This window comes from Theropithecus gelada, chromosome 1, assembly GCF_003255815.1.
Source record: "Theropithecus gelada isolate Dixy chromosome 1, Tgel_1.0, whole genome shotgun sequence".
NCBI classification, from domain to species: Eukaryota; Metazoa; Chordata; class Mammalia; order Primates; family Cercopithecidae; genus Theropithecus; species Theropithecus gelada.
In genome coordinates, this window is record NC_037668.1 from 120,182,991 (window position 1) to 120,210,676 (window position 27,686).

Genomic DNA, 27,686 nt, shown 5'->3' on the forward strand with positions numbered 1-27,686 from the left:
CTCTATGATTGCAGATTTTTTTTAGTTCTGTGTTTTTTTGTGTTTGATTTTTTGTTTTTTGTTTTTTTGTTTTGAGACAGAGTCTTGCTCTTTCGCCCAGGCTGGAGTGCAATGGCACAATCTCCACTCTGCAACCTCCGCCTCCCGGCCTCAAGCAATTCTTCTGCTTCAGCCTCCCAAGTAGCTGGGATTACCGGCACCTGCCACCATGCCCAGCTAATTTTTGTATTTTTAGTAGAGATGAAGTTTCACCATGTTGACAGGCTGGTCTGGAACTCTTGATCTCGTGATCCACCCACTTCGGCCTCCGAAAGTGCTAGAATCACAGGTGTGCGCCACCGTGCCCGGTCTATGGTTAATTTTTTTTTTTTTTGACAGTTTAAAATGAAAACTTTGGAAGCTAAATTTTATATTGAGTTTTTGGGGCAGATGTGAAATTAGAACATTTATAATTAGGATATATGCCACAATATGCATTTGTTTAGTAATACACATAGTATCCATTTTGATCCTCTTAAGGTAGGTGTATACATGTTGTCATCCTTCCCTAGAGAAATTAGTTGACAATGTGTATGTTGTCATTATTGTTACCGATTTTATTTTTTATTTTTATTTTTGAGATGGTGTCTTGCTCTGTCGCCCAGGCTGGAGTGCAGTGGCACGATCTTGGTTCACTGAAACCTCTGCCTCCTAGCTTCAAGCGATTCTTGTACCTCAGCTTCCCGAGTAGCTGGGATTACAGGTTTGCACCACCATGCCCAGCTAATTTTTATATTTTTGGTAGAGAGGGGGTTTCACCAGGGTGGCCACGCTGGTCTCAAACTCCAGACCTGGCCTCAAACTCCAGGTAATCAGCCTGCCTTGGCTTCCCAAAGTGCTGGGATTACAGGTGTGAGCTACCACGCCTGGCCTTGTTATCAATTTTAATTGATGTTTGCTAGCACTGATAGAGCTTCTTCACTAATTGAAATAGGGTTGTAAGTTTGGTAGTGAAAATATGTATGTTTGTCTTTTAATTTCAAAGGCCAGGAACTCATGAATATCATATATATATATAGTTTTAGTTTATTATGCTCTTAAAAAGTCAATTATGTATGATTAGAATGAGAAGCAAAATGCTGAGACTTTTATGAGCCATATATAGTAGGTGTTTTTTTTTTTTTAACTAAAATTCCTTGATGCCTTTTGCTAATATCTTTAGATTTTGAGGTGCTAAGGTTTTGGGATTTCGAACTCCTGACCTCAAGTGATCCACCTACCTCGGCCTCCCATAGTGCTGGGATTACAGGCGTGAGCCACTGCACCGTCCTTGAGGTGCTAAGTTTTATAATAATTTTGAGCTTAGTTTTATATACTAGAAAACTAAGGTGATGCCCTTGAATTTCTTTTTTTTAGTAGAACACCAATCTGGTATGTCATATTTGTGCTATACTTAAGAGTTTATATTATAGGATGATGTCATTTTAGGTGCATATTTGAATAATTTAGATGTATAGATATACATATATGATCATATTAGTGAAGTCTTTTTGGTTTTCTTTGTTCAAAGCTGAAACCATAATTTCTCCTTTATGATTATGATTACTTTTAGACAGGGTCTGGCTCTCTCACCCAGGCTAGAGTGCAGTGATGCAATCTCGGCTCACTGCAACTGCCTTTTGGGTTCAAGCGATTCTTCTGCCTCACCCTCCCAAATAGCTGGGACTACAGGCACACGCCACCACACCTGGCTAATTTTTGTATTTACTAGTGATGGGGTTTCAGCATGTTGGCCAGGCTGGTCTTGAACTCCTCAGCTCAAGTGATCTAACTGCCTCGGCCTCCCTAAGTGCTGGGATTACAGGCATGAGCCACCACGCCCTGCCTAATTTGTCCTTTAAATGCGAAAGCTGTCTGGATATATATTCTCAATCTTCTCAGTCTGTCTCCTTCTCTTACCCCTACACCTAGCCTGCAACACTTAAATAATACTTAGCTGAGTGACATTAAGATGATTCATGTCATTTTAAGTACTTGAATTATTTAAAGGATGTCATTGAGTGGCATTCAGCAATTTTAACAACGTCCAGCATCAAACATTTTAGGAGAGGAAAGAACAGTAACACATCCAGTGGAAACTGATGGCTTTTCAGAAGGCAGAAGGTAATTATTAAAATTAGAATGTTTTAAGTTTGAATAATGTTTGGTATTGACCAGCCTTGGTGTCCTGGAGCATGAAACAAATAACACTCAGGTGGTCATGAAAGCTGGCTTGGAGAGACTGATCAAGGCAGTTACTACCAGTTTGGTGCTTTACCTTACTGACCCAGGATTATGACTGGGGAGGATAGCATCAGAAACAATTGTAGGATAAAGAAAGAGAAACCCACTAGCATCCTGTTGGAGAGATCTCTTTTTATGTCTGCTTCTAATGCCAGTGTCAGCTGTACAGTATTTCTAAAGGCAGAGGAGATAATATAAAACCCATTTCTTGCTGTATAGCTGAGGCTGCCAAATAGCTTAGAAGTAATCAGATAGAATCTTTATTACAGAGTTTAACAAGCACAGCAGACCTTTCCACAGAACTAAAATAGCTTTACTTTTAATAAAAGACTGTATCCTCTCAGATAAATGACATCCCCTTCTCTTATAGTAAATTCTTGATTTTTTAAAAATTAAGCCTCTTAGGGCTATATTTATGGCTATTTGATAAAAGATGATTTTAGCATAATGGATGCTGCTTATTTGAAACCTTGTCTCTCTTGCAACAAATTCCTTTTTAAACTGTCAGTTATTCAAGCTCTTTAGTGTTAAGTAACATACTGTGCTTTTTTGCCTGAACATAATGTAAACTGAAATTTATTCCACTATAGGAAAATAAAATATCTTAAAAGCAAGTATCCCTTTAGAAATTTTAGCTGATTCAAAGAGGGTGAAAACCTGTGACTATAAGGATTTCTTCATATGAGAGGTTGGTAATAAAGGCATTTGCTTGAAATCACCACTGTATTTCTTTCTTTTTCTGAGACGGAGTCTTGCTCTCTCGCCCAGCCTGGAGTGCGGTGGCGTGATCTTGGCTCACTGCAACTTCTGCTTCCCAGGTTCAAGCGATTCTCCTGCCTCAGCCTCCCGAGTAGCTGGGACTACAGGCATGTGCCACCATGCCCAGCTAATTTTTTATATTTTTAGTAGAGATGGGGTTTCACCGTGTTAGCCAGGATGGTCTCCATCTCCTGACCTTGTGATCCACCCACCTTGGCCTCCCAAAGTGTTGGGATTACAGGCGTGAGCCACCGCGCCCGGCCCTCACTGTGTTTCTAATGTTGAAAAATTATAGCTTGTTATTTTTTAAGCTAACAAATATTAAAATATTTATGTGTATACATTTGCAGAAATGTTCCCTAAGTTTACAGAAGTAATACCAAATGATTCTCCTAAAGAGAATGTAAAAGTAAGTTAATTCTTTATTCGTATCTCCAAATTTTAAAAGTATGTATGTTATAACTCATAGGTATAGTAGTAGCTTTCTTTAAAATTGTTTTCAATTTTATTTACACGAAGAAAGTTGTCACTGTTTTTAGCTTATCAACTAAATGTTCAGTGATTTCTTCCCGAAGAAGACCGAATAGGGAAACTCTTTGGCTTCATTTTTCAATAAGATATAACTGTTATATAAGCCAAATGGATAAGTAGAACAAATTCTAGAAGCTTCAGCTTATCCCTGAGAGTCTGAATACAGAGGGATGGCCTTGGCATCCTGAATGAGTGTACAGAACTGTGCGTACAATGAAGTGAAATTTCTCAAAAGATGGTAGGAGAATGGTAATTAAGGTTTCTACAGATAAAGCTTATAATTGCCAGTTATCCATTTTGACACATCTATGTTTGACTAGTAGTTGATGTGCTTTGAAAAGAACAGAAGTGATTTTTTTACTAGCTCAAGTTGTCATCCTCATGTACTTTTTTTTTCCCTTTGTACCCCTTCCAAACATAGAATTATTTATGTAACAACATCTAACTAGGTTAGGGAAACACAATAACAAATAATATTGTCTTAAAAGAGCTGTAATTTGTGAAAAAGGAATATAATCACATGGTAAGAGATAATATGATTAATGCTATAATCTATATAATTATTTTTAGAAAATGAAGAATGAATGTGTACTGCCTGAAGGAAGAATAGGCATCACACAGGTAATGCTTAAAATGTGTTTTAAAGAACATGGAAAGAAATGGTTTACATACAGATTAGAGGCTTATTTTTTAAAATAAGTAATAGCATGAAGAGAGCAAAAAAAAAAAAAAAAAAAAACGAAAAAACACAGCAAGCATGTTCAGAGAAATATGGAAGGCTGAGGATATTTATTAGATGACTTGTAGTATATAACGGGGCTTTGGACACATAAGAGAAAATATATACACACACACACACACTCACACACTTATTTGTTTGTTTGTTCTTGTTGTTGAGACAGAGTCTCACTCCATCACCCAGGCTGCAGTGCAGTGGCATGATCTTGGCTCACTGCAATCTCCGCCTTTTGGGTTCAAGCAATTTTCATGCCTCAGTCTCCGGAGTAGCTGAGACCACAGGCACACACCAACACGCCTGGCTAATTTTTGTATTTTTAGTAGAAACGGGGTTGGCCCGTTTCATGTTGGCCAAGCTGGTCTCAAACTCCAGACTTCAGGTGACCCACTCACCTCAGCCTCCCGAAGTGCTGGGATTACAGACTTCAGCCACCATGCCTGGCCTTCCCATTCCTTTTGAATACGAAGAAGTTATAGATGATCTATCTTGCCAAAGGTATATTAGTGGAATAAAAAAATTATGTCAAGTTATGAAGGAACTTTGGAAGCATTTTTATCTCAATATGTAGCATGTAGAATGCCACTTTTTTTTTTTCTATTTTTTTTGAGACAGAGTCTTGCTGTGTCACCCAGGCTGGAGTGCAGTGGCACGATCTTGGCTCACTGCAAGCTCCACTTCCCGGGTTCACGCCATTCTCCCACCTCAGCCTCCTGAGTAGCCGGGACTACAGGCACCCGCCACAACGCCCGGCTAATTTTTTGTATTTTTAGTGGAGACGGGATTTCACCATTTAGCCAGGACGGTCTTGATATCCTGACCTCATGATCCACCTGCCTTGGCCTCCCAAAGTGCTGGGATTACAGGCGTGAGCCACCGCGCCTGGCGAATGCCACCTTTTTAATGGTCTATTTTTGGTAAAAATTTTTGCACTCACTGAGAAAAAAAATGTCTATTTATGGTAAAAGTATATATTAATCCATAGGTTCATGTATGAATGTGTATATTTGTGTAGTTCTGAAGGTGATTTTTTTCTTCGGCTGATTTAAACCTGAGCATTAGGCTTTAAGCTTTGGCCTGGGTCTATATTGTTGTGATAAACATTCCTATGGCATTTGTTTTATTCATATTCGCATAGGTGTTACTTGTACACTTGCCTCCCTACTCACTCACCCCAATGCCTTGTTAGACAAAGGAGAAAGACTGTCTTATTTATCTCTGTGCCATCTACTACTGGTTAGATAAGGTTACTGGGCTTTGCTACTGTAACTTCGCTTGCCACAGAATAGGTGTGAGATTTTAGGTAAGCTGCTTCTATTATTTCTAGAAAATGTAAATAGAGATAAAAATTATACCTAACTCATAGGATTATTGTGAGAATTAAAGAAAAACCATATGAAGGACTTACCCTGGTACCTCACATAGAGTAAACATTAAATAAATGTTAGCTATTATTACACTATAGCTTTTACTTGATAGTTACCTGAATATTGAATTAGAATTTATTGATAGTCTTGTGGGTTGACCATAATGTAATTTTAAATTTCTCCCCTTATGTCTGTAATACAGTAAGGAAAAATGGCTAAAGTAAGTGAATTGGTCTCTAGATTTGCTATGAAAACTCAGGGGTTTGTTTTGTTTTGTTTTTTAGTAATTACAGGAAAGCTTTAAAAAATGAATAGCATTGTTTAATAATATACATGTATACTCATAACTAAGATCATAGGCTTTGACTTACTCTACCTCTTGTAAGCCATATAATGACCAAGTTATTTAATCCTTTTAAACCCCAGTTTCCTCATTTGCAAGATAGGGATAACTATACATTATGGATTTGTGTGACTTAAATAATAAAGTATTTTAAAAAGATAGCGTTAAATTATATTCTTGCCTCTTGTATTTCTGTTCTCTTTGGTATATTTCTTGTATGGATAAAACTAAGTGATAACTTTGATTTTGTTTTAACAGATAGAATGTTCTGTGCAAGACAAAACCTCTGCCAATACTACCCTTGTTCATCAGACCACACCTTCACATGTAATGCCACCAAATCACCACCAATTAGCATTTAATTATCAAGAATTAGAACATTTACAGACCGTGAAAAACATTTCACCTTTACAAATTCTGCCTCTCTCAGGTAAGAAATTAACAAGTAAACAACTGTTATTGAGAAACTGACTTCTAAAACTATACGTATATGAAAATGCTATGGTCATCTTAAATGTTAAATATCTGGGAAATACCAACAATCATAACTAGTAAATTCCAGGTTATGAATAATCACTGAAGCACATCATTAGAAATTATCTGCTTTATACCTGTAGGCATTCATTACATTTAAAAGAAAGAAAATTATGTATACAGTTCACACCCAATTTACTTTCATGTAAATTATATACATTGGTATGATATATATATACACACACGCACTACATATATAAATATATATATAAATTATATACACATTTATGTGTATAATATACATACATTTTACACACATGCGTCTGCACGCGCGCGCGTGCACACACACACACACGCCTGTTACTGCCGGAGCCCATACTACCAAGTTCTGAGCAGATCTGGGAAATGCTGCTTTAACTTCCATGACACCTATCTGGATTAGAAAAGTAGGAAAGAATAAGGGAAAGATAACTTACTTAGAGATTCTATAGGTAAAGAAATGAAGTTATAGGTATATAAAATAGTTTACACTTAAGGAAACTTGGGCTAGAAGTTCTTGCCTAAGGGTAGTTCCTATTCGTCTAAAACTGGTTAAATTTTTATATTTTTAGATTTGTTTGACTTAATATCTTATCAGAAGGGAAAGTTTTGCATCTCAACTTGGTTCTCCTGGTGGGTCGAAGGGGATGTGTGGCACGAAGGGTACTTCTGATACGAGTTTAGCCTAGAGCATAACTAAACCTTGAGACACTAATCTATTTAGGCCTAAGTTAAAGGCAGATATGAATATTCCTTGTCCATTCTTCTTCCCTCTAGAATGTGCTCTGGTTTCCACTTGGCTACCCAAGAGCGGAAGTATCTCCCTAGCAGAATAAATTTCCAAGCTGTTTTACTGCAACACAGATTAGGAGGAAGAGGGAGACGTTTTGATCCTTCTTTGCAGCTTTCAGTTTAAAAGCTCCCTATTATTTTGTGTGTGTGTGTGTGTGTGTGTTTGTGGTTTTTTTAAATTTATTTTTTGAGATGGAGTCTCGCTCTGTCTTGCAGGTGGGAGTGCAGTGGCACAATCTTGGCTTACTGCAACCTCCGCCTCCCGGGTTCAAGCGACTCTCCTGCCTCAGCCTCCTGAGTAGCTGGGATTACAGGCGTGCGCCACCATGCCCAGCTAATATTTTTGTAGTTTGTTTGTTTGTTTGTTTGTTTTTGAGACGGAGTTTCATTCTTGTTGCCCAGGGTGGGTGCAGTGGTGCGATCTTGGCTCACTGCAACCTCTGTCTCCCAGGTTCAAGCAATTCTCCTATCTCAGCCTCCAGAGGAGCTGTGATTACAGGCATGTACCACCACACCCAGCTAATTTTTTTTCTTTTTAGTAGAGACAAGGTTTCACCGCGTTGGTTAGGCTGGTCTCTATCTCTTGACCTCAGATGATCCGCTTGCCTCAGCCTCCCTATTCTGTGTTTGAATATTCCATTTTGTCTTTACCTAAAGTTATATCTCTTCATTGTGCGGAAGGGAATGGAGATCAATGGAGAAAATATCTAAGGCCACACCGGAGGGCATTCCAGGAAGAAGAATAAACAAATATCCCAAGTATGAAATATTTATGTCTACTCTTTTTTGGAAATACATTTTCAAGATTCTTGGAGAATAACGGAATGATAGCTATAGGTCATGAGTTACCTAGAATATACCAGTGCTATTAATTTGTATACAACAAATTGTATACAAATTTGTATACTTTTATTTGTGTACAAGGAGCTTCATATAGGAAGCATAATCAGATTTTATTCAGTTTTATTTTATTTATTTATTTTTTGACACAGAGTCTCGCCCTGTTGCGCAGGCTGGAGTATAGTAGCACAACGTCTGCTCCCTGCAACCCCTGCCTCCTGGGTTCAAACGATTCTCATGCCTCAGCCACCCAAGTATTTGGAATTACAGGCATGCACCACCATATACGGCTAATTTTTGTATTTTTTGTAGAGATAGGGTTTCGCCACGTTGGCCAGGCTGGTCTTGAACTCCTGGCCTCAAGTGATCCACCTATCTTGGCCTCCCGAGGTTCTGGGATTACAGGCATGAGCCACCACACCTGGCCTTAGGTTTTATAATAGGGAAAAAATTGCTGCTTACTATATAGAAGATGGATTAAGATGATACTCTGATGTAGTTAGGATCAAGTAAGGACACTGAATGCTGTAGTCTAGGAAATGAATTATTAGGACCAAAAGTAACACAGCAACTATAGAAAGGATGTGGATGTATAAGGCATTTTTGTGGCAGAATTGATAGACTTTGTTAAAATGAATGAGCCACTGGGAGATTATCTAATAGTTGGATTGAAAACAGGAGACAACTCATTTTGCACATGTTTGAGATGTTACAGAATATCTAAGTGGAAATATAAAGCTAGAAATAGGTTTCTAGAACTACCAGCGTGTAACAGGAGTTACAAATTAGGAATTAGCAGTATGTAGAAGCTACTTGAAGCCATAAGAATAAACGAAAACACCCGGGAAAATCTGCAGAGCAGGAAGAGAAAAGCTCAAGGACAAAATTCTAAGAAACAAAACCTCCTCAGTAAAAGTAGAAAAAAATAGTTAAAAGGAGAGGTAATCAAAGGTAGAGAAAAAGGGAAAATAGTGTAATAGAAGCCCATGAAGATAGATTTTTTTTGGAAGGAAATCAAGAGTATCACATACTGCAGAGCATTTAAGTAGGATGAGGAATGGAGAGAGAGCATTACATTGAGAATGTGAGAATTTTTACTTTTGCAGAGGCTTTTTTAGTACCCATTGTGATGGGGTGGAAACCAGATTGTTGTAAATTCAGAAGTAATGGAATTTTAGTGTAGTGAATATAAACCATTCTTTGAAGAACTTTGTTGGTAAAGAGGATGGGAAGATATTTGTGGCTTTAACAGGAAAATAGATTTTTTTGGAGGAGTGGGCGAGATTGTTTTGAGTTTTTTAATTGGAGAGATTTGAACATTTGAAGGCTCATTATAAAGAGCTAAAGTAGGCAAAAGTTACTGCTTTAGCCAGAGTATGTTTTAGAAGAATGCCAGGGTAGCCTTGCCCTTGAAAAGGAATAGATTATGAAAAACAAAGGTAAGAATGTAGTCCAGGTGTTCTCTTATTCCTAATTTAAGAAAACACCCTACCTATGAAAAGTCAGACTTTTAATACCTACACCTTCAGTAAGGATCAGTTTGTTATATTACTTGAAATTCTGTTTATATGATTCTTATTAGTAATCTAATGTATAAAGGAAAGTTTGAATGGTGCCAAAGTAGCTGTTCTTTTGCAGTTAGCAAAATTCTCAGAAACAACTTGGTTTACATTTGCCAACTGTAGGTGGCACTATGCCCAAGGGAAATTGCAAATGTATGTGAGCCATAAGATTTATAAAGACATTTTCTTTTTCTGGAGTTAAATCTCAACAGAAATAAATTTTTTGTTAAACCTTACAATTAAATGATAAAAGTAACATGTATGTTGAAGTTTTCTTATTGGAAAAATAGTTTGACAAAATGTTAGAGTACGTAAAATATTAAAAAGTGAATTTTTAAGTGTTACTGGTTTTCATCACACCTGCCCACATACAATCTCCACATGAAATGGACGATGTTGAATTTTTTTTCCTTATAAGTTGAAGCTTTTAGCCATAAAAGATTACTACCCTTATCCTTATAGTTTACCCTTTCCCTTTCTCATAAAAACTTCACTAAATTGCAGCCATAAAAAAAGATGAATTCATGTCCTTTGCAGGGACATGAATGAAGCTGAAAACCATTATTCTCAGCAAACTAACACAAGAACAGAAAACCAAACACTGCATGTTCTCACTCCTAAGTGGGAGTTGAACACTGAGAGCACATGGACACAGGGAGGGGAACATCACACACTGGGGCCTGTGGGGGGCTAGGGGAGGAATAGCATTAGGAGAAATACCTAATGTAGATGACGGGTTGATGGGTACAGCAAACCACCATGGCACGTGTATACCTATGTAATAAACCTGCACGTTCTGTACATGTATCCCAGAACTTAAAGTATAACAAAAAAAATTTTTTTTAAACTTCACTAAATTATATTGAGTCTTTAAAATATTTAGGTTGTTATATAAACATGAATTCATAATTGCAAATGAAAAAGTAAATCCAGGAGTTTGCTGTCTCATAGGAGACATGAACAACTGGTATATAAAGTAAAAATAATGTGCCCTGAGAGAAGCTAAACTGAACTTTAAGGAAGTAAAGAAGGCAGAATCACCTGATCTGTTTGGCAGTTACGTATTTTACAGAATGAGTATCATTTGAGCTGGATATTGCAGAAAAAAATAAGGCTTACCTATGTATATTTAGTATGGAAAGGCATTTGGATGGAGGAAGCAACATGAATGTGAAGGTATTTAGGCAACTCATAATTCCATGTGATTAAAGATTTGGTTGGATTAAACAGGAATGTGGAAAATTAGAAAGGTAGACCAGGTTTAGATCATTTAACCCTTTAAGTCCAGATACTTTGTACTTAATTATAATAGTATAGTCAGTGGGGAGGCAGTGAAGGCTTTTTGAGTGAAGTTGTGCCTCTGGGTGATTTATTTGCCAATATTATTTAGGTGAGTTGAAGGAAAGAATATAGAGACTAGAGAAAAGGAGACCAGCTGGGCTGTTGCAGTAGTAGGGAAAAAATGACATAAAGTGATAGAAGGAAAGAAAAGGGGAAAGTTAAATTAGAAGAGTAGAATGGGCAGGTCTGCAAAATATGAAAACGTGCTGGGTTAATAACCCAGGGATATAAGCTTTGGTGGCTCACAGGATACTGGCTGGATACAGTCCAGGTTGACAGACCTGGGACACAGATGCTTCTGAGGAAAGATTAGTTTTGTAGTGTTTTGAGGTGTCACAGCGTCATTTATGTAAAAATATTTTTCAGGGAGTTGGACCCTTGACATACTTCCTAGGCTTTTATGACACCTCTCTTAACCATCCTATCTCTCTGTTCCTTACAGATCTCTCTTTATCTGCCTCCCTTTAGATGTTGATAATTGTCTAAGTCGCATCCTTAAGCCTCTTATATGTTTTTTTCATCTACTCCAGAATTACCCAACCATGTTTCAAAGCACAGTCTTACTGAATGAATGTCCCCTCAGCTTATAGCAGTGAGCTGGGAGCAGCCTTCCCATTTGTGCAGGTGGCCATACATTGATCATTTTCTATATATCATGACGTGGAAAAGGTTGGAAGCAGTGCTGTATACTTGAGTGATCTTTGGCATCCATGACTTCTAGTCTCATTTTTACAGTTCAAATGTATCCAGGCCCCAGGCATGTTTATACAACTCTACTAAATGTCTTTGCTTAAACATCACATAAGCATTCCACACACAGCCATGTAAAAACTGAATTCCCCCTTTTAGTCCCCAGATTTTATTTATTTTTTTGAGACAGTCTTCCTGTGTTGCTCAGGCTGGAATACAGTGGCGCAAACATGGCTCATTGCAGCCTTGACTTCCTGGGCTGAAGCCATCCTCCTACCTCAGCCTCTCAAAGTAGCTGGGACCTCAAATATGTGCCACCATGCCCAGCTAAGTTTTTGTTTGTTTGTTTTGTTTTGTTTGGTAGAGATGGAGTCTCACCATGGCTAGTCTCAAACTTCTGGGCTTAAGGAATCCTCCCGCCTTGGCCTCCCAAAGTGCTGGATTGCAGGCCTGAGCCATTGCACCCAGCCTGGTCCCCAGAATTTAATCCTTCCTCTTTAATTGTTAATAATGGTACTATCACCACTTACCAACTTAGGGTCAGCAAATTGAGGGTCACTTTAGAATTTCACTTACCATACATACTTTTTCTCCTTTGTAAATCATCACTGACAGGAAGCAGAGAAGGGAGGTGGAGGTTGCAGTGAGCCAAGATTGTGCCATTGTACTCTAGCCTGGGGCATCAAAGCAAGACCTCTCTCTCAAAAAAAAAAACAACAAAAAAAACATCTGGAGCTGAGGTCACTCTGTACACTGGAGAGCTGCTATAGCATGGGGTCAAATAAAATAGGTTTTGGTATGTGAGTATGATGTCAGCTATACTTCATGGTGACCAGAATAAGCAAAAATAACAAAAAGAGAACAAGGTGGTAACTTTCAAATGAGAAATATTTTACAGTATAACAGGTCCCTAACTAAGAATATTCCAAAGTTAAATGATGCATCAAAAAATTAGTCTCTTTGTTTTCATAGTGTCTGACCTGAAAGGAAAAATAAAATCAAATTCTGGTTGAGTAGGATGAAATATTTTAATTATACTATTCTAAAAATGTGTGCATCCAGGTGATTCTGAACAGCTCTCAAATGGCATAACTGTGATGCATCCATCTGGTGATAATGACACAACGATGTTAGAATCTGAATGTCAAGCTCCTGTGCAGAAGGTAAAAGTAATGTTTTTTTTTTTTTTTTTTTTTCCTAACAAATCTTGAAAGGATTTGAAATTGGGTTTGTAAGTGGTACAAGAGGTATTTAAAAGCCCTGACTTAAATGAAATGTTGGATCTCTAAGCCTAATTTTTGCCTATGTAATTTTTAAGAAAAGTACTCATGAGCAACATCCTTCCCCTATCCACCTACCTACCTATCATTGGTCCTCTTGTTTGTATTTTTGTTTGTTTGTTTGTTTTTTGAGACGGAGTCTCACTCTGTCACCTAGGCTGGAGTGCAATGGCACAATCTCGGCTCACTGCAACCTCTGCCTCCCAGGTTCAAGCGATTCTCATGCCTCAGCCTCCCGAGTAGCTGGGATTGCAGGTGTGTACCACCATGCCCGGCTAATTTTTGTATTTTTATTGGAGATGGTGTTTCGCCATGTTGGCCAGGTTGGTCTCGAACTCCTGATCTTAGGTGATCCACTCACCTTGACCTCTCAAAGTGTTGGGATTACAGGCATGAGCCGTTGCACTTGGCCCTCTTGTTTGTGTTTAACTGAAAGTTCTATAATGTTGATATTTATTTGCCAGCAATCCCAATTTTAAAGCATGTCATAAAACCATCTATTAGAATCTATTCTAGGGATATCTAAGAAGTCCAAGGGATTTCCTAATGGAGTATTATGCCTACTTAATCTTCAAATTATATACTGATATCATTCTTTCAACAAATATTCTAGATGATTGGGATACATTAAGATACATAAAGTACTGTTCAAGGTGTTTTCAGAGACTATGAAAGGAATATATTTGTATATTCTCTCTCTCTCCCCCTCCCTCCCTCTGTTCCATTACCCCCTACTTCTTACCTTTTTCTTACAAGTACTTTAGAGGACAAATCTTAGCCTTAGTGTTTAAGATTGTTGTCTGGGGACACTTAGGAAACCATTTCACCATGAGGATCAAACTGCTTTGGCCCTTGTGCTTTCTTAGCATCTTTGATTCTTTTACATAATTCTCTGCTCATAATTATTATCATTAAAGACTGGCAATGTTTAGTGTGGATGTTTTGTTATTGATAAGTATGGATAAGAACTATTCAAAAGTGACTTTTCTGACAACCAACATTAATTAATTTTGTATTTTATTGTATTTTGTTTTACTTAACAACAGAAGTGTCCTCCATCCATCCACCCCCTTTTTTTTTTTTTTTTTTTTTTTTGAGACAGAGTCTCTCCCTGTCACCCGGGCTGGAGTGCAGTGGCCCGATCTCTGCTCACTGCAACCTCTGCCTCCTGGGTTCAAGTGATTCTCCTGCCGCAGCCTCCCAAGTAGCTGGGATTACAGGTGCGCGCCTCCACGCCCGGCTAATTTTTGCATTTTTAGTAGAGACGGGGTTTCACCATGTTGGTCAGGCTGGTCTCGAACTTCTGACCTCGTGATCCACCGGCCTCGGCCTCCCGAAGTGCTGGGATTACAGGCGTGAGCTACCTTGCCGGGCCCCTCCATCCCCTTTAAGATGCGAAGAATCATGTTGCAGAGTTTTTGTTTTGTTTTTAAATTTTTTGTAGAGATGAGGTCTCCCTTATGTTGCTCAGGCTGGTTTCAAACTCCTGGGGCTCAAGCAGTCCTCCCACCTTGGCCTCCCAAAGCACTAGGATTATAGGCATGAGCCCCTGTGCCCAGCCTGAGCAACATAGGGGAGACCTCTATTTTTCTTAAAATAGATTTTCTTAAACATTTGGTTCATTATGTACTATACTTTTTGTTTCTAATTTAACAAAACTTTATAATTTTGACTGGCCCAAAATAAAGTTTCAAAACAATAAAATGCCCAACAGGACGAAGAGGTTACAGCAAAAATAAGCACCAAAGCATCAAGTCTATGTTACACCATTCAAGTTTGTGCTACAGGTGTAAGTCACTAAAATGTTGGAGTAAAAGTTTAAGAAGAAATGGGATTGTGTAGTTGGCTCTCTTCAAAACAGAGGATCAAGCAAACTGTTTACATTCTTGACATTTCCCACCCTCGTTCCCTCATTTTAAGCAGTGTTAACACTTACTGAAAAGAGAGGTTGGGCCCAGGTGCAGTTGCACATACCTGTAATCCCAGCTACTCAGGAGGCTGAGGCAGGAGGATTGCTTGAACCGAAGAGTTTGAGGCTGCAATGAGCTATGATTTTGCCACTGCACTCCAGCCTGAGTGAAAAAGCAAGACCCACCTCTTTAACATCTAAAAAAAAAAAAAAAAAAAAAGGCTACAGAATTTTGGTGCTAAAAGAAATCTTCAAGAAAGTCTTTATGAATAAATTGCACCCCAGATGGCCCAAGCATCTTGCCCATGTAAGAGCTGGAATTAAACCTAGTCATTTCAGTAGACTTTTAAAAATATATATATATTTTTTTAAGTTCTGGGGTAAATGTGCAGGATGTACAGGTTTGTTACATAGGGAAACGTGTGCCATGGTGGTTTGCTGCACTCAGTAGACTTTCAACTTCTCATCTACTAAGCAGAACCCTTAGCTTTGTCATCCTTCTCTTACCTCTTTCTCAGGAAAAGGTATCCCTTCTCACCACGTCTAACCCATCTGTCTCTGTTCTTAATTCCCTTTCATTCAACATGTTTACTATGGAGCTCTCCTGCTCCTATAGCCTCTATCCATTATTCCTTTTTGTCTTATTTTCTCACTATCTGTTCAGATCTTAGAGTTTCTCAACCATAGCACTATTAACATTTTAGGCTGGGTAAATTTTTCTTGGTGGTGGGCCTGTGCGCATTGTAGGCTGATTAACAGGAACCCTAACTGCCACCTGCTAGTTGCTAGTAGTGCCCTTTCCTCCACCTGCATTTGAAACCAAAATTGTCTATTAACATAGCCAAATATCCCACTTCGGGGAGATAAGGGGCAAAATCACCCCCAGCTGAGAGTCAGTCTTTATTTTACTTAGCATCTAGGTGCTCCCATATGCCTATAATTTGCATCCCTGCCCCAGAGGGGCCAGTGACCTCTAAATAACTGCATCCCTCCCAAAGTCTTCATAAGGTGTGAAACCAGGGCCTACTACTATTCTTTTCTGATTGAATGTCCACTGTGGAGATTTCAGTTACAGTCTCTATGTAGATGACTCGTATATACTTCATCTACATGATCTCTCATAAGTTTTATCATTTTTGACAACTTCTCAGTTCTCTACAACTAAAGAGGTGCTAAATTCTTTGGGTTTTACCTTTAAAGAGATCTTCTTTTTTTGTTTTTATTTTTTAATTTATTTTTTTCTTTTTGAGATAGAGTCTTGCTCTGTCACCCAGGCTGGAGTGCAGTGATGTGATCTTGGCTCACTGCAACCTCCACCTCCTAGGTTCAAGCGATTCTCCTGCCTCAGCCTCCTGAGTAGCTGGGGATACAGGCTAGCACCACTGTGCCTAGCTAATTTTTGTATTTTTAGTAGAGATGGAGTTTCACCGTGTTGGCCAGGCTGGTCTCGAACTCCTGACCTCAAGTAATCTGTCTGCCTCGGCTTCCCAAAGTGCTGGGATTACAAGCGTGAGCCACCGCACCAGGCCTAAAGGTATCTTCTTTTCCCTTAGCATCACAGAGACCAGGCCTTACTGCCTAAATCTGAGCTCTTTTAACATTCCTAAGTGGTTCTGGTCTGACTTAGTTGAGGCTTTCCTTGTTATAATCCATTCACTGTTTTATTTTGTTTTGTTTTTTGAGACAGGGTCTCGTTCTATCACCCAGGCTGATGTGTAGTGGCATAATCACGGCTTACTGCAGCCCCGACCTCCCAGGCTCAAGTGATCCTCCCACCTCAGCCTCCTGAGTAGCTGGGACTACAGGTGCACACCACCATACCCGGGTTTTTTTTTTGTTTTTTGTTTTTTGTTTTTTTATTGAGATGGAGTCTCCCTCTGTTGCCCAGACTCTGAGTAGCTGGGACTACAGGCGCCCACCACCGTACCCGGCTAATTTTTTGTATTTTTACTAGAGACGGGGTTTCACCGTGTTAGCCAGGATGGTCTTGATCTCCTGACCTCGTGATCCACCCGTCTTGGCCTCCCAAAGTGCTGGGATTACAGGCATGAGCTACTGTGCCCAGCCTACACCCTGCTAATTTTTAATATTTTGTAGAGGCAGGGTTTTGCCATATTACCTATGTGATTTACCTGAACTCCTGAACTCAAGTGATTTACCTGCCCTGGCCTCTTAAAGTGTTGGGATTATGGGCATGAACCACTGTGCCCAGCCTATTCTACTTTTAGTATTTTTATATTAGTCCTCTTGATGTACTGTTGTGATTAAATTACTTATCTGTGTGAAAGCTTTAGTGGTTTCCAACTTCTGCCACCAGAATGAAAAGTAAGCACCTCTGTGTTGTGACCCCAAGCTAACTTCTCAGTCTTAACTAATGTGTCTTGTAATTAATTGAAACTGAACTACTCATTTCTCTCCAGATAAACCTAGCAAGACCTTTGACTATGTGCTTTCTTCCATGAGGAATGCTTTCCATCCTCATCTCTGCTTGTCAAAAGTCTTCTCATTCTTGGTAATACCTGAAAAGCTCCATACATGAACTTTCCTGACTTGGGGTCTGTCAAAATTTCATTGCAGTAAAATAATTATTTCAGGACACAGAGCCAGAGACCAGGGTTTCATCCTTCCTTTATTCTCTATTAAATATACAGTCAGCCCTTGGTACTTGTGGGTTCTGTATCTGTGGATTCAACCAAGGATTGAAAATATTTGGGGAAAAAATTGGATCCATACTGAACATGTACAGTCTTTTTTTCTTGTCATTATTCCCCCAGACAATAGAGTATAACAACTGTTTACATTTGTGTTAGGTATTATAAGTAGCCCAGAGAGGATTTAAAGTATATGAGAAGATATGCACAGGTTATGTGCAAATACTGTATCATTTTATATCAGGGACTTGAGCACCTATGGATTTTGGTATCTGTGGAAGGTCCTGGAACCAATTCCCCGTGGATACCAAGGGATGACTGTACTACCAGATATTACCTGTTCTGTTTCAAATCTCTGTTGGAAGGTGAGATGCTTTAGTTGAGTGAGTCGTAGAACTAGTAATTAACCCATTCCATAGGTAGAGGCAGAAACAGGTTTTATTGACAACTTATAGGAAAGCACAACTGGCTGATCATTGGTGATTGGTAAAGGTCCTTGTGTTGGGGTCAGGGAGGGATGTTTTTACTCCATTACTTCAGCACAGAAATGAAAGACCTATAAATGTATCTAGTCATACATTTTCTTTTGCCTTATATGGGACCCTAGACAAGTTTTCTCCCCATATTTCATGGAAATATATCAAAAGTGCAATCAAGCATAATTATTAAGGAGATAATTATTTTTAGAAACTCAGAGGATGTTTTAGTATTGCACAGCCCTCTTCCCTTATTATAGATGGACAGGTTAACTGTTAGAAAGGGCCATCTAGACTTGTGCTTATCTAATATGGTAGCCTCTGGTCATATGTGGCTAATTGAGCCCTTGACATGTAGCTAAAGGAACTAAGTTTTAAAATTTGTCTTTTAATTAAAATTTAAAATGGACACAATTCAGTTTCGGAAGACTTAGATGTGTTTGGAACAGTTTGACTATACATAACTAGTTTTTCAACTGTGAATTTTATGAAATCTACAGATCAATTGTTTTTAGTAGGAATTTAGCATTTGAATTGAAATGTCTTGCAAATGTAATAATTGGGATGACTTAGTAAGGAGAAATATCTTATGTCTTTTATATTGATTACATGTAGAAATAATGCTTTGGGTATATTTGGTTAAATAAATATATTAAATTTACTTACATTTTTAAAATGTGGCTATTAGCAAACATTAAATTACATATATTTCTGATGGGCAGCACTAATCTCAACCATGGTGTATCTTGTTTAAGAAGAGCAGTCACATCACTTACGTTTTTTCTTCTTAACCACCAAAAGAAAAAATATATATGTGTCAGAGGGCTCTCAACAAACTGCATGGCATTTTTAGGGTATGATCTTACTTTGCCTCTTATTAATCCTTTGAGCATTTGCCTTACTTTCCCTATCAGATGATAAGTATCTTGATTACACTGACGGATTTATTTATTTTTATGCTTTCTGCAAATTATACAGTTAATATATATGTCTTAAAATAATTGGCAAGCGTGCTACTTTAATTTGGTCTCAGATTAATAATTGAGTTTAGATGATCTATTATGTTTTTGTATTTTTTTTCTGACTTTAGCAACCTTTAACTTTAGTAAAAGTACATGAAGGCCTTTAGAATCTTCATTAAATTTATTGCTGTATCAAAAAATATTTTCTTCCTTCTAAAATTTGGTTAACATCTGTAGACGTAGACTGAACCAAATATTTGTTTTAGGATATAAAGATTAAGAATGCAGATTCATGGAAAAGTTTGGGCAAATCCGTGAAACCATCAGGTGTCATGAAATCCTCAGATGAGCTCTTCAACCAATTTAGAAAAGCAGCCATAGAAAAGGAAGTAAAAGCTCGGACACAGGAACTCATACGGAAGCATTTGGAACAAAATACAAAGGAACCAAAAGTATCGCAAGAAAACCAGAGGTCTGTAATTTACTGGATTAAAGGAGGCTTTGGGAGATATAGAATGTATTTTAAATATATTAAATTTCTTATTTGTTAAGTGGCTATGATTCAACTATTTAGTAGAACACAAAGCAAATTGTAATTGCAAAAAGTACATTTTTATTGATACTTTTTCTAAGTGGTGGTATCTCTTTTGAAGACAAATAAGGGATTAAGCTAAAGATACTAATTACTAAATTATATAGTCATTATTTTACAGAAATGTCTTAAAGTTTTTCTAGTGTATGTGTAAGAAGATAGTGGTTCATCTTGGTCAGTTTTCTAAAACCATTTATTTATTAATATAGATTAACCTATGTATAATTTGATGCATCAAAAATAAAGCTTAAAATAATGTTATAACATGAAAATGGTTGTCTAATATATGGCTTTATATTTGTCATTTAATAACATATTTTTGTAATACTTTTAAGGAACTTGAAACCTACTTTGAGCTATACTTTTTTTCTTTAAGGGATCTTGGGAATGGATTGACTGTAGAATCTTTTTCAAATAAAATACAAAACAAGTGCTCTGGAGAAGAGCAGAAAGAACATCAGCAGTCATTGGAAGCTCAAGATAAATCCAAACTCTGGCTTCTCAAAGACCGTAATTTAGCAAGGGAGAAAGAACAAGAGAGGAGGAGGAGAGAAGCAGTAAGTGAATTTTAGTTTACTAAATCTAATTTAACAAGGGAAAGATTGAACAGAGCACTGTCTTTTGTATGTTCAAGGATGCATTTGGGGTAACTTTTCAGTGACAGTAGACTTACCTCTTTAGTGAGGATCAGGTTCTAAAATTAAAGCTTAAAATAAAAAATTTCATAGCCAAAGGAGGCAATGCCATAATAGAGTATTGATCCTGGAAGTACTAGACTACCTGAGTTAAAATGATGGTTTTGGAGGCAGGAGGATCTTTTGAGGCCAGGAGTTAGAGGCTGTAGGGAGCTATGATCACACCACTACACTCCAGTGTAGGTGACAGAGCAACATCGTGCTCTTAAAAAAAAAAAAAAAAAGATGGTCTGCCTATTTACCAGACTCGTAGACCTTGGCAATTATCTAACCCCTAAGGTGGGAATGATAATACCTATTGTGAAGGTGAAATGAATGAGCATGTATTAAGCACATAGGAAAATGCCTAGCACTAGGTGAAGGGATTTATCACTTACTATTATTACCGTTTAAAATCTGTAAACCACCTATGAATTGTGGCCAGAAGATACTCCATCTGTTCCAGGTCAGCATTTCTTCAGTTGACTGCTAGATTAAGAAACTGACTTTCACTTAGGAGTCCTAATATGCAGAAAATAATACTTTAAAAGCTAGAGTTGATTCCTTCTTTTATTCATGGATTGTTTCAGAAGTGTTTCGTTTCCAGATATTTGGGAATTTTCTGATTCTAGTGATTTCTGTTAGTGATTTCTAATTTAATTCCATTGTGGTCGTACACACATCTGATTGAACTGTTTGAAATTTACTGAGAGTTATTTTATGGCTTGGCTTATGGTCTACTTTGGTAAATATTCTGTGTGCACATGAAGAATGTGTATTTTATTGCTGTTGGATAGGGTGTTAATCAGGCCAAGTTGGTTTGTCTTCTTTTTCATTATGAAATGATCTTTACTTCTGGTAATAATTACTCTGAAAATTACACTGAAATTTAAAATAGGCACTTCACCTTTTTATGACTAGTGTTGGCATAGTAAAATTCCTTCTATCATTTTACTTTTAACCTATTTTGTGTTTTTTAAAATTATTTAAAGTGAGTTTCTTGTAGGCAACATGTAATGGGAGCTTGCTTTTGTTTGTTTGTTTTTATTGAGACGAAGTTTCACTTTTGTTGCCCAAGCTGGAGTGCAATGGTACAATCTCAACTCACTGCAACTTCCATCTCCCGGGTTCAAGCGATTCTTTTGCCTCAGCGTCCCCAGTAGCTGGGATTACAGGCACACACCACCATGCCTGGCTAATTTTTTGTATTTTTAATAGAAACAGGGTTTCACCATGTTAGGCAGGCTGGTCTCGAACTCCTGACCTCAGGCGATCCGCCTGCCTCGGCCTCCCAAAGTGCTAGGATTACAGATGTGAGCCACCATGCCCGGCTGTTTTTTATTTTTATTTTTATTTTATTTTATTATTATTTTTTTTTTTTTGAGACAGAATTTCGCTCTTGTCGCCCAGGCTGGAGTGCAGTGGCGCAATCTTGGCTCACTGCAACCTCTGCCTCCTGGGTTCAAGCGATTCTCATGCCTCAGCCTCCCGAGTAGCTGGGATTACAGGCCGGTGCCACCACACCCAGCTAATTTTTTATATTTTTAGTAGAGACAGGGTTTCGCCATGTTGCCAAGTCTGGTCTCAAACTTCTGAGCTCAGGCAATCTGCCCGCCTTGGCCTCCCAAAGTGTTAGGATTATAGGCATTAGCCAAAGATCCCTGCCTTTTAATCACATGTTTAGACTAGTTACATTCGGTATAATCATTGACATCGTTAAGTTTGAGTTCATCATCTTGATATTTGTTTTCTGTTCCTGTCCTTCTTGTCTTTTTTTTTTTTTTCTGCCCGTTTTTGTATTAAGCTTTTTTGGTTGTTAACTTTTGTTTTAGGTTCTGGGGTACATGTGAAGGTTTGTTACATAGGTAAACAGGGGTTCATTGTACAGATTATTTCTTCACCCAGGTATTAAGCCCAGTACCCAATAGTTATCTTTTTTGCTGCTCCTCTCTGTCCTCCCAACCTCCACCCTCAAGTAGACCCCAGTGTCTGCTGTTTCCTTCTTTGTGTTCCTAAGTTCATATCATTCAGCTCCCACTTATAGGTGAGAACGTGCAGTATTTGATTTTCTGTTCCTGCATCAGTTTGCTGAGGATAATAGCCTCCAGCTCCATCCATGTTCCTGCAAAAGACATGATCTCGTTCTTTATGTCTACAGAGCATTTTTTAGTCCACTTTATCTCCTTCATTGACATAATCAGTAACTCTTTGTTTTCCTATTTTAGTGGTTGCTTACGGTTTACAACATACACCTTTAACTTAATCGCAATCTGCTTTCAATTTATGTTATACCACCTCATGTTTAGTGTGAGAGCTTTACGATAGTTACTTCCATTCCTCCCCTGTCAGCCTTATGCTATTGTTTAAATACTGATAATATCTCTTAAATTGTTTTAAATAATAAGGAAAGAATCTTATATTTATGCAGTTACCACTTCGTGTGCTTTTCATTTCTTTATTTAATTTATTTATTCATTTATTTTTGAGATGGAATTTTGCTCTTGTTGCCCAGCCTGTAATGCAATGGTGCAGTCTCAGCTCACTGCAACCTCCACCTCCCCGGCTCAAGCAATTCTCCTGCCTTAGCCTCCCAGGTAGCAGGCAATTAAGAATAAAGTTGTCATAAACATTTGTTTGCAGGTTTTTCAACTTGCCACTTTTATTTTTTTTTGATACAGTCTCACTCTGTTGCCCAGGCTGGAGTGCAGCAGCATGATCATGGCTCACTGTAGGCTTGACCTCCCAGGCTCAAGCGATCCTTCTACCCCAACCCCCGCAGCAGCTGGGACCACAGGCATGCACCACCACAGCCAGCTAATTTTTTTGATGGTTTTTTTTTGGTTTGTTTGTTTGTTTTTTTTGTAGAGACAAAGTCTCACTGTGTGGCCCAGGGTGGTCTTGAACTTCTGGGCTCAAGCAGTCTGCCTGCCTCTGCCTCCCAGAGTGCTAGAATTACAGGTGTGAGCCACTGCGCCTGGCCCTGCCTTCAATTTTGAAAGATACTTTTGCTGAATTTAGAACTCTTAGAGCTTTAATGTTTTTTCTTTTAGCACTTTAAAAGTACTTGTTCACTGTCTCATTGATTCCATTGTTTCCACTGAGAAATCCAATACTATTATCTTTGGTCTTCTGTATATAGTATGTTTTTCCTCTACTTGCCTTTAACATTTGTATTAATCACTGGGTTTCAGCAATTGTTTTCTTCATGTTTCTTGTGATTTGTTGAGCTTATTTGAGATGTGTGTTTATAGTTTTCATCAAGCTTGGAAAGCTTTTGGCCATTATTTATTCAAATAATATCCCCCCTCACTCCCTTGTGAGGACTCCAGTTATTTATGTATTAGACCATTGAAAGTTGCCCCATAGCTCACTAATGCTCTTTTATTTTTTATTTATTTATTTTTTTTTGAGACTGAATCTCACTCTGTTGCTCAGGCTGCAGTGCAGTGGTGTGATTTCAGCTCACTGCAACCTCTGCCTCCTCCCAGGTTCAAGTGATTCTCATGGCACAGCCTCTCAAGTAGCTGGGACTACAGGCACATGCTACCATGCCCAGCTAATTTTGTTTTTGTTTTTATTTTTTTAGTAGAGACAGGGTTTCACCATGTTGGCCAGGGCTAGTCTCAAACTCCTGTCCTTAAGGGATCTGCCTGCCTCTGCCTCCCAAAGTGTTAGGATTACAGGCGTGAGCCACCTGCACCTGGGCTGCTCTTTTAATTTTTAAAATTCTTTTTTCCCTTTGAATTTCATTTTGGATAAATTCACCAGTCTTTTCTTCAGTATCTAATCTTCTGTTAATCCCCAGTGTTTTATTTTTCATCCCAGACATTGTAGATGTGAGATTTGGGTTTATTAAAAATGTATGTGTTTTTTTGTTTTTCGTCTGTATTAAACTTCTGAAAAAATGGAATACAGTTAAAATAACTGTTTTAATGTGCTTCTCTGCTAATTCCAGTATTTTGTCAGTTCTGGGTCAGTTTGAATTGATTGGTTAGTCTCTTCTTTGTGAATAGTGTTTTTCTGCTTTGCATAACTGATAATCATAAATACCAGATGTCGTGAATATTACCTTGTTGGGTGCTAGATTTTTTTTTTTCCCCTAGCAATGTTAGTCCCATAGAACTAGATATTTTTGTAATCCTAGGAAAAACATGTAAATTCATAAGGCATATAAGAACATTAGTTTGAGAAGAGAAGAGCCATTGGCTTTAGCTATAGTATTGGTTAAAGTACAGAGTAATTTTCTAGGGAATAACAAAAGTTTTGTCAGCCACATATTTTATAATACTAAGGTAGAAACAAATCACATTTAATAGTCCTGTAGATTTAACATATGGTGAAGTTTACTTTAGAGCAGTGTAATCTTAATGGAACTTTCTACAATGACAGAAATATGCTTTATCCATTCAAACATACTAGGAAGTAGCCACATAGGGCTCTTGAGCACGGGAAATGTAGCTAATGCAACTAAGGAACTGACTTTTAAACTTTAATGAACTCAATTTTAAATAGAAACTTTTTGGTATTGTCTTTTTGGAGGTTTTTAGGAACTCATTGTTAAATTTCATTAGCAGTTGACCTAAAGTCTTTCTGTACTGATGTAAAAATGTTTCCTGTTGGTACTCACAAGGGCCTGACTTAAGTTACCCCCAAGTGATTTCACTGCACCCTAGTTGCAGCCCAACAACACAACTAGGTAACCTGATACATTTCCTAGTATCCTAAGCACATTTCTGGAACATGACTAGACTAGGAACCCACTGAAAGTTGACTAATGATGTTACATCTAGCAGCTTGATAACTAACAACCTGACCTTGGATCTATTTGCTATCATTTTTGACAGCCCAACCTCTTGCTGCCAGTCGAGAGAGCCATACTCTATAAAGCAATAACAACTTGACACTTAGCAGAGCTCCCAAAAGTTCACCACATGCCAGTTCCCTTGACCAAACTTTTTATCTTAAATTTGAATAGTTGAAGAGTGTGTTTAGGACCACATGGTAAGAAACAGCCAGCTTATAGTGTCAGCTATGGGGAGCATTAGTATCAAAAATCATGGTATTGGCTGGGTGCAGTGGCTCACGCCTATAATCTTAACACTTTGGGAGGCCGAGGCAGGCAGATCACGGGAAGTTAGGAGTTTGAGAACAGCCTGGCCAACATGGTGAAACCCCCTCTCTACTAAAAATACAAAAATTGGCCAGCCGTGGTGGTGCACCTGTAATCCTAGCTACTTAGGAGGCTGAGGCAGAAAAATCGTTTGAACTGGGAGGCAGAGGTTACAGTGAGCCGAGATCACCCCACTGCACCCCAGCCTGGGCAAAAAAAGAAAAACTCCATCTATAAAAAAAAAAAAAAAAAAAAAAAAACAAACAAACATGGTATCTACGGTTAATTGGTACAGTTCTCTGTCGATAATTGTTCCACATGCACAGATTTTAGTCAAGATGTAAGAAAATCTAAAATAAGCCAATACACACAACCTTTAAATAAAAGCAGGTTTCATTACATATTCTACAAATTTTGCAGTATGTCTGGATACTTATAGCAGTATCACATGATATTTAAACTAGGACAACGTATCCAATGCCTATATTGGAGGCTTAGAATAGAACTTTAAGGAACTATCTGGGCTAGACATTTGGCATCCTAGAAACTGGGTGTTAAGAATGTAGTCTGGGGCCGGGTGCAGTGGCTCATGCCTGTAATCCCAACACTTTGGGAGGCCAAGGCAGGTGGATCACTTGAGGTCAGGAGTTCGAGACCACCCTGGCCAATATAGTGAAACCCCATCTCTACTAAAACTACAAGAATTAGTTGGGCTTGGTGGTGCGCACCTGTAGCCCCAGTTACTTGGGAGGCTAAGACATGAGAATCACCTGAACCTGCGAGACAGAGGTTGCAGTGAGTTGAGGTCATGCCACTGCACTCCAGCCTAGGTGACAAAGTGAGACTCTGTCTCAAGAAAAAAAAAAAAAAAGAATGTAGTCTGTGCCAGTTGCAGTAGCTTGCGCCTTGTAATCCCACACTTTGGGAGGCCAAGGCAGGTGGATCACTTGAGGTCAGGAGTTCAACACCAGCCTGGCCAATGTGGCAAAATCCTGACTCTACTAAAAATGCAAAAATCACCTGGGCATGGCGGTACATACCTGTAATCCCAGCTCCTTGGGAGGCTGAGGAAAGAGAATCACTTGAACCCAGGAGGTGGAGGTTGCATCCAGAGTTTGGAAACACTCGGTTTCCAAAAAAAAAAAAAAAGAGATGGCTGGGCGCGGTGGCTCACACCTGTAATCCCAGCACTTTGGGAGGCCGAGGTGGGCGCATCACGAGGTCAGAAGAAGATCGAGATCATCCTGGCCAACATGGTGAAACCCCATCTCTATTAAAAATACAAAAAAATTAGCCAGGTGTGGTGGCGGGCGCCTGTCGTCCCAGCTACTCAGGAGGCTGAGGCAGGAGAATGGTGTGAACCCGGGAGGCGGAGCTTGCAGTGAGCAGAGATTGCGCCAGTGCACTCCAGCCTGGGCGACAGCAAGACTCCCTCTCAAAAAAAAAAAAAGATAAAAAAGAATGTAGTCTAGATTAAGATTTAAGAAGTATTCCTTTGTCTCTAAGGCAGATTTAAAGAAATTTATATGGTTTGTAAGAGTCAGACATACCTTTCAAATATTCTTTCAGTAGGTAAATCATAATTCCAAATATTTTCCCACATAGTTAATGAGAATGCTAATTCCCATTCAAGAAGCCAACCCACTGATTGCAAATTGGTGCTTTTACCTACCACTCTGGTCTGTTGCTGTTTATTGATTTATTTTTTAAAAATAATTTTGTGAACTTTAATATTTGGTGTCATCTCAGATGCTAAAGAATATCTACCTATAAGGGGATTTAGAAAAGGCTTCAGAATATAGTTGACATTTGTTTCCTTTGTCTTAATTAGCTTTTTCTCTACTTTGGCTTATTTTTTAAATAGCTTTTTAGTGATTAATATGGCATTTTGCTGAATGTTATACATGTAATCTAATTCTTCATAAATGCCTATACATAGAATAGACTTACTAGGTTACACAGTAAGTGGCAGAATCAAGGAAAGCCCATAGCTTTAGCATTACATGTTATGGTTATCTCACATAACAAAGATATTGGTTCATTCAAAAAGTAATTTTGTGTGTCTGGCATTATGTTGGGTTTATAAGTAAGACAATGTGCTCTCAGAGTTCATGTTCTTACCCACTCTGTCAACATTGAACTTTCTCTTTTACTTGTGGAGAGGGGTCAAACTTATTCTTAGTGTTCTTGTAGGTTTTGTTTTTTATTTATTACATGAACAATATATTAACAAATCAGGTAGTATTTGAACAGAAATAATTATGTACAAATTTATTGTTCAACCTGAGAAAATAAA

General features: G+C 38.3%; 1 protein-coding gene across 5 annotated transcripts in view; it reads left to right on the plus strand.

The window, feature by feature from the left end:
- The window catches only part of BRDT (bromodomain testis associated), a 62,277-nt gene that overhangs the window by 34,238 nt on the left and 353 nt on the right, over positions 1 to 27,686 (plus strand). For all 5 annotated transcript variants that reach the window (XM_025386024.1, XM_025386040.1, XM_025386031.1 and 2 more), the window contains 6 exons: positions 3,372 to 3,430; positions 4,123 to 4,173; positions 6,257 to 6,428; positions 12,799 to 12,899; positions 19,281 to 19,486; positions 19,983 to 20,163. In XM_025386024.1, the coding sequence (XP_025241809.1) occupies positions 3,372 to 3,430; positions 4,123 to 4,173; positions 6,257 to 6,428; positions 12,799 to 12,899; positions 19,281 to 19,486; positions 19,983 to 20,163 (770 nt within the window). The remainder of the gene's footprint in view (positions 1 to 3,371; positions 3,431 to 4,122; positions 4,174 to 6,256; positions 6,429 to 12,798; positions 12,900 to 19,280; positions 19,487 to 19,982; positions 20,164 to 27,686) is intronic.